The 7,528-nt window shown below is 35.9% G+C and overlaps 1 protein-coding gene across 1 annotated transcript; it reads right to left on the reverse strand.

The window, feature by feature from the left end:
• Window positions 1-116: 116 nt before the first annotated feature.
• Window positions 117-2,449, reverse strand: LOC145099845 (uncharacterized). The gene is made up of 3 exons (XM_079037348.1): window positions 2,014-2,449; window positions 1,168-1,314; window positions 117-1,092 (listed from the first exon to the last, which is right to left on the reverse strand). The coding sequence occupies exons 1-3, from the start codon at window positions 2,447-2,449 to the stop codon at window positions 119-121; spliced, it is 1,557 nt and encodes a 518-aa protein (XP_078893474.1). The 3' UTR covers window positions 117-118.
• Window positions 2,450-7,528: the final 5,079 nt, after the last annotated feature.

Raw genomic sequence — 7,528 nt, forward strand, 5'->3', positions numbered from 1 at the left:
ACGCCGATCCACGTACAACTTAGGATCAGTTAAAATGTATCTATTATTATAATAAAAAAAACATCTCATATTGAAATAGCAAATAAATAATTGAGGTCTGAATAGGTAAGTTTTTCCTTCAAGAAAAGGTAAGTTTGTTTCCCTCACAAGCGATCCTCATGCCTAACAACTGAAGGCTTTCGAGACACTCAATAACATCAAATACAAAAGAAGCTCTATTGAAGTTCACTAGTCTTGAAAACTCCCCAATCTTAAGATTATAAACTTGGAACCTGTTACAGAAGCTGTAGAAAACAAGATCATCACTCGTGCTCAGTTGCAAAACACTTGATAAATGTGCCCTAACTTGATCTTTTTTAAAATTCAAAAAAGCAGACCAAGAAGCATCTTTCATCAACCAAATCTGATTAGCAAAAGGTATAGAACCTTGGATGGGTGTTGGTGCAGCTACCGAAGAAACCACAGCTATAGAACCTTGGATGGGTGTTGGTGCAGCTACCGAAGAAACCACAGCTATAGAACCTTGGATGGGTGTTGGTGCAACAAATAGCACAGTTTTGAATGGCAATGCAATACTGCCAAAAACATGAGTGCTCAAATCAAATGTCAATAGATAATAGGTCCGAGTCAAATCATAGTGTCCCAACCAATACAATACTCCATTGAAAAAACATGGCTTTGTCATCACATAACTAAACAAAGGCGTAGGGGAAGCAATTCTACGCCAAATGTTTGTCTTCAATGCATAAACAAAAGATCTTCCTGCTTTTTTCCCATTACTTTCGGGCATACACACAATCTTGTAATCATCAATGACCGGGTCAAAACCGAAACCGATCTCCACCTCAGAATAGCATGTCCGAGGACAATCAGGCAGGGTTAGTTTGCGCCTAATTGAAGGGTTCCATAGAATAATACTTTTTTCATCATAATCAAACAGACAGACAAGTCCATTATATGAACCAATAATATTGGAATATGTGGAAGGCAACTGTACGGGTGTTATATTGTTGTATCTATGTTTGTAAGACAATGGCAATTGGTCTTGTGGATGTAATGTGTAGAACTCTTCTAATTCACCTTCTTTATTCTCTTTATGAGCTCAGTGTCTTATTAGGAGTTTTTGTTGGGATTGAGAAGTGTGCATGCGGATGAAATCAGGGCTACCAATACAAGAATACCACGATTTGGAGAGCGATCTAAATCGGAGGAGGGATTTGCTCGGTAGTCTCGTGAAGATTTCAACAATCAACTCATCGCATAGATGAGCCGACTTCATGCGCTTCTGCTTTTTTCTAAGTTGACGAGACATAACTGCAATACAAGTAAAATATATTATAAAAATGAGACGCTTCATGTGCATATTAAGAATGGAGTTATTCTGCTCCCATAACATGTGAAAAAGAAATCCTATAATTAAATTAATATCACTTTGTACGCAATATCACCTATTACTGTTCATTGTGCAAATTATTGAAAAGCTAAATAAATTCACAGAATATTATAAACACGCCCCGCTTGAAACCTAATTAATATCACTTCCCTAGAGAAGATGAAAAGAGAACACATCCTAAAACAATCATAGCATACGATTAACAAAATTTTCTAGAGAATATCAATAGAACACATCACCTAAAAACTAATTATCATCTCATATGAATAACAAAATCGCTTACCGGAGAAGATGAACAAAACGGCAAAGATGCATGGTGTGGTTGTCGGGCTAAAAAAATAGATGGCCGAAAGTTATAATCAGTATTAAATAACATTCATCTGTGGCCCAGCCCAAACAACTATTTCTAATTGTTTGTTCTTTTTAAGTAGAAGATTTTTCAGTCTTTTTGAAAAGGGTGTTGCTAATAAGACACCCCTTAGACACCCTATCATCATTTTTATAAAAGTCAACCTATAATCATCTACTTGTAATAAGCTTTTTTGGAAAACAATGCAATTTCAACCAATAAAAATATTTCAAAAATTAATTAGGATTGTTTGATTGTTCATGGTGAGCACCTTCGCCTTCGTCTGATTGTTCTTGATCGTGATCAGAAGGAATAAAATCTGAATCATTGGGCGAAGCTTCTTTCAGTTTCCTGACCATCTTCTTCACCTTTCGCTTCTTTGGTGCCGAAGGAGCTGCTTGTTCGGCCTTACGCTTTTTGGACGTAGAAGCTTTGGAAGATTGACCCTCTTTCTCCTGCTTCTTTTGATCAGGCTTCTTCCCACGTTTTGCTGGTTTATCAACTACATCCAACGCGCTTTGCATTTCAGGAGTTAAATGTCTTGGTCCTGAAGAAGGAAGCTTTATATACTCCCTGATCACCTTGCTTTTGGCAAAGACACACCGATACATCGATTCTGGAATGGAACCAACAAACGCGAACTTGGTTGGATCAGAGACAATAATGGTGTGGAAGGTGCCGATTGACGATCTGAGAGCATCAACCATGATAGGGACATTAAACTTCTCGATGGATCGATGAGTAATAAGAGTCCAAAACCTGCTACAGGAGATTTCAGAGTGTCTTGAAGAAAAGTTGAGACTTTGTACCAGTTGCGACCATAAAATTGATCCATAGTCCAAGTTGATGTCGTGATAGATCCCATAGAGTAAGGTCATGAGAGCTTTGCTAGCCCCATCTGACCAAGCAACCCTTTCAGCAAAGGCCTTGAAAAGAAGGGTAAATAACCCATTCCACTGAGGTGGGAGGCAAGATTTCTTGAACTTGGTCACCGTGGTAAGAAGATCAATATACCCCATATCGTAGAACATTGTGAACAACTGAGTCGTAGTGATGGAGTCAGGATTAACCAGGGAATCATCAGAAGCCAGCTTCAGCAGAGAGCAAAATCCAACTCTAGACACAGAAGTTTTGTGGTTGAAGATTTCAAATAAAATGCGTTCTTTACTCTTGTCATAAGTGATGGGTTTTGGTCATAAGACATCCTATGTGCTCATACAAACCATAATGCTTGGATCTAGGTTTCTCTATTGTACATGCTTTGAATCCAAGACTATAAACCCTAATTCTAGCATATGGAAATCAATATTAACATATAATTAGGTTTAATATATTACCTTAATTGTTATGTAGCAATAACAATCCCAATTCCTCCTTGAATTGACTTTGGAAGGCTTAGAGTCACAAGTGTCACTCCTCTAATGGCTCACAAACACCATAAGCAAGAGGATGAAGAGGAGAGAGGTTAGAGGCTGCCAAAACTCGTGTGAAACCCTAGCAACAAGCTTGTCCACGTTTTTGGTCCTTAAGGGATCTATATATAGTGAGGCTATTAGGGTTATCTAACAAGGAAACCCTAATTTGGTTGCTTAAGCCCTAAGCAACCCATAGACTCCTTTAATCAATCCCTTGGACGATTTCCTTATGGGCTTCCCATAAGAATTCGTCCACCTCTTGATTTAAGACAATCCATGGCCCAAATTGCAATTATCTTATAATTACAATTCCAGTCCCTTAAGTTTAATTAATCTCTTTTAGTCACAAAACTAATTACCAATTAATTCTTGACTAATATTAATTAAACAATATGATTTCTCCTTTAATATATTATTCTCATAAGATATTAATAAATCATATTTAATCATTTCTCTCCATAATTCATCCTATCAAGTTGCTTTGGTGAAGGCAACCTGATATGTGCATAATTAGTTCATATTAAGTATTCATTTGTTAACTTAATTATCGCATATTATGGACAAAAGGCACTTAAAAGTGTTAAATTATGTTTTTCAGTCCAAAGATGAAGCTCGGAAGCGAAAGGAAGCGGGAGAAACAGTTAGAAGATTGAGAATGGAATAAAGAAGAAAAACACTGAAAAAGGCATCGACTCGGCGAGTCAGATCGTCTACTCAGCGAGTTCAATCGAAGAATCGAGAAGATAATGACTGGGGATCCCAGAGAGTTATCGCAATACGGGGAATGTGAGAGGGACTCGACGAGTCACCACCTGACTTGACGAGTCGGTTCGTATATTTAAAGATAATTCCACAGATCAATTGGATTCGACTTCTAACCTAATTTAGTCGACAATTAACTTCTGTTAAGCCGTTTTGAGGGTCTAGAAGGCGGCCGGAAGGCCGTTAAGCTAACGGGAGCGGAGATCGGAAGGATTGGAGAGCGGATACATGTCGGTTATCATATGGATTGCTGACGTGACCATGTTTAGCATTCCATTGTGGTACTTTTCTGTATTTAGTTTTTGATTTGGGTGTAAAAACCTTTTACTTTGCGTTTATGATTGAATGAAGCTTTGATTATTAGACTAATTGCTATATTGAATAGTTTATTTGTGTTTAATTTATCTTGCCAAGCTTGTTAAAAGATCCTCATGTGTTAATGATGATTATTTTCTATTAATTGTTAAGTGAATTAAGTTGTATGAACATCTGCTTGATTTGCTTGTCTCTTATGATTTTTGATAACCATCGAGATTATAAGACTAGAAATAACGAATGTGAAACTAGGATTAATTTGAGAATAAGTAAGTTAATGTGTGAGCCTTGTTTGATGACCATCAACAAGAGGTTGATTAAATGTCTACATTGATTAACTGTATTTACAAGTCTTGCTTGATACGAACTGAACACTAGGAAGCATGTTAGTTTAATCAACTGATCACTGTTTGAATTGACTTGTTTGCTAAAGGATTAGTTATAGTGAACGCGAATCTAATCATTTTAGGAATCGGTGAACATGAATAAATGAATTTGAGTATGCAATTATCTATGTTTTTTTAAGGTGTAATTTATCTAAACCAAAGTACCTGAAGAGATGTGCTTTCCTGTTAGTTTATCGAGAGTTGTTAATTGTTAGTTTGAGATTTATTAAACCATTTTCTTTATTATTTTCGTGTGACCTATAACCTATAATCAAATATATTAAATTAATCCACCGTTCCCTGTGATCGACACCCGACTTACCTAAGCTATACTGTAATCTGACTAGGTACACTGCCTATAAGTGCATAGTTAGTCTAAGTTTGTTAGGTTATAAATATTAAAATTAGTGGGTACTTTTGTGCACATCACAACCCAAAAGAACCATGCACCATCGGGTCAAGTACATACCAAAATAGTTATGGACTTAGACACTAATCCAACAATAAGAAGCCGTTGTATAGACCTGAGAGAGCAAAGACATGGGAACTGATTCCACCTGGGTCATAGTGATTGTAACGCCCGTAGATTCGGGCTAGTCAATTAAAATAAATAAGTGTTAAAAATAATCTTTTTTATAGAAAATTATCAAAGATATATAATCTTAACCAAATTAATAGTTAGGATCGACAATTGTAATCTATTTGACTTAATAAAGAAGAATTACATAAATATTATATGTTTCATAATTATTTTAATATAATAAAATAGGAAAAATCAACTAAATCGTCCGTAAAGCGTAAAAATAAGTTCGCCAAAACATATATATATATATATATATATATATATATATATATATATATATATTATATATTTAGAAAGTACACGTCGCCCCGATCCTGAAAATATAAATTTCGTAGAAATCCGACTCCGAATGAATTAGATATGATTTTTATAAGATATAAAAGTCAGCCGCGCACAACGAATGTGTGACATAAAAAGCTACGAAGAGAATGGTTGACTTTTAGCTAATGTCACCAAATAGGAATTTTGAGAAAAAGAATGCCAAAAATGGAGTCCGTATGAGAGAGTTATGATTTTGGCAAAATCATTTAATTTTATAAAAATATGGACAAAAATATAAATTCAAAATTAGCCGACGGAGTCCAAACGAAAATTGTAGATCTCGTCGATAGCTACGCGTGGATATAAAGAACGTCAAAAACGGAGTTCGTATGAACGATTTACAAATTATAATAACATATTTACGTATTAAAATAAAGTATAAATCATATATACGTAAACATATATATATATATATATATATATATATATATATATATATATATATATATATATATATATATATATATATATCATTATAAAGGTATCAACGACGCGGTCATTATAAGACTATTGTTGAGTTCTTTCGACATTAGTTTAGTACAAATATTGTTAAATCTATTTAAAATAGTATTATTAAGGGGTGTTTAGTTGTTTATATAACTATAAGGTTATTAAGTAACTATGAGGGTAGTTTTTGAAAATTCAATTACTATAAATAAGAGCCTTGGGCTCTCATATTTCTTGCACCATTCTCTTGATTCAAGAGTTTTTCTCTTCTTATCCCCCGAGCATTTCGGTCCCTCGTGATTCGACTTCTCTTTCTATAGTTTTAGTATAGTAAGGTGAGCGCTGAAGCGCTGCACGAATCTTTCTTAGAAAGATTCAGCGACGAAGTTCTGCCCCTGCATAGCTCGGCTCCTAGCTAAGGCCTTCTTGCAAGTAAGTTATGCTTACCCTACTTTAAGTATAGCTTATATTTAAAATTAGTATTGTTATTATGAACTTATAATAAATATTTGGGCTATTATTATGAGTTATATAAGTGTCGTTAAAATGTCTTTTTAACCAGTCGCGGTACGGGGGTTCCGGTTTGGAGGGCCGCTTGGGTTGCTAGATTCAGAAGTGCTTTTATGCCGAAATGATCCTGCCCTCCGGTGTTCCATGTCTGGCCTTGTCTGTATGTAGTGGGCGAAAAGTATTGTGTCACGCTTATATAATAGTAATAATAGTAATAATAGTTAGACTATTAATTACTCGCGGTTAACGTCAGACTAAACTCTAGTGGTAATAATACTAGGTTTTGTCGAGGAAAATCATTTTGAGAGTAACGAAGCGCTATCTGAGTGCAGAGTCACCACCTTACCAGGTGAGTGCATAGTTACTTTCATCTTACACATATATATGAAGTATTTAATATAAATTACGTGCTATGTGTGCACATTGTCTGAATACTTGCTGTCTATGTTGTGTGAAAGATTTTTATACATGTTTTAAATAATTTAAACTGTATATGTATTTTATATCTACAAAGTATGTTGGGTAAAAAATGGGTAAATAGTTTCGGTGTGAATAAGATATTGAGAAGCGTCTCGGAAACAACATAGTCGATAAACGAGATCAACTTAGGCGACTATGTGACTTAGTGCCTGAACCCCTTGACATGTATTGTCAGAGAAGTCTAGGAATCGATAAATATCGATAGAAGAGAGTAACCCTGGCGATCATGCAGACTTGGTGCCTTAACCCCGGGTGACTATGTGACTTAGTGCCTGTTGTGAAAACCTTGGCGATCATGCAGACTTGGTGCCAAACCCTGACGACTATGCAAACTTAGTGCCTAAGCCCTGGAGATCATGCATACTTGGTGCCAAACCCTGGCGACTATGCGACTTAGTGCCTGTTGTGAAAACCCTAGTGATCATGCAGACTTCGTGCCAAACCCTGGCGACTATGCAGACTTAGTGCCTAATCCTTGGCGATCATGTAGACTTGGTGCTAAACCCTGGTGACTATGCAGACTTAGTGCCTAAACCCTGACGATCATGCATACTTGATGCCTAATAA

The sequence above is a fragment of the Lactuca serriola genome, chromosome 4 (genome assembly GCF_051521515.1).
Source record: "Lactuca serriola cultivar US96UC23 chromosome 4, Lser_US96UC23_V15, whole genome shotgun sequence".
Lineage (NCBI taxonomy): Eukaryota > Viridiplantae > Streptophyta > Magnoliopsida > Asterales > Asteraceae > Lactuca > Lactuca serriola.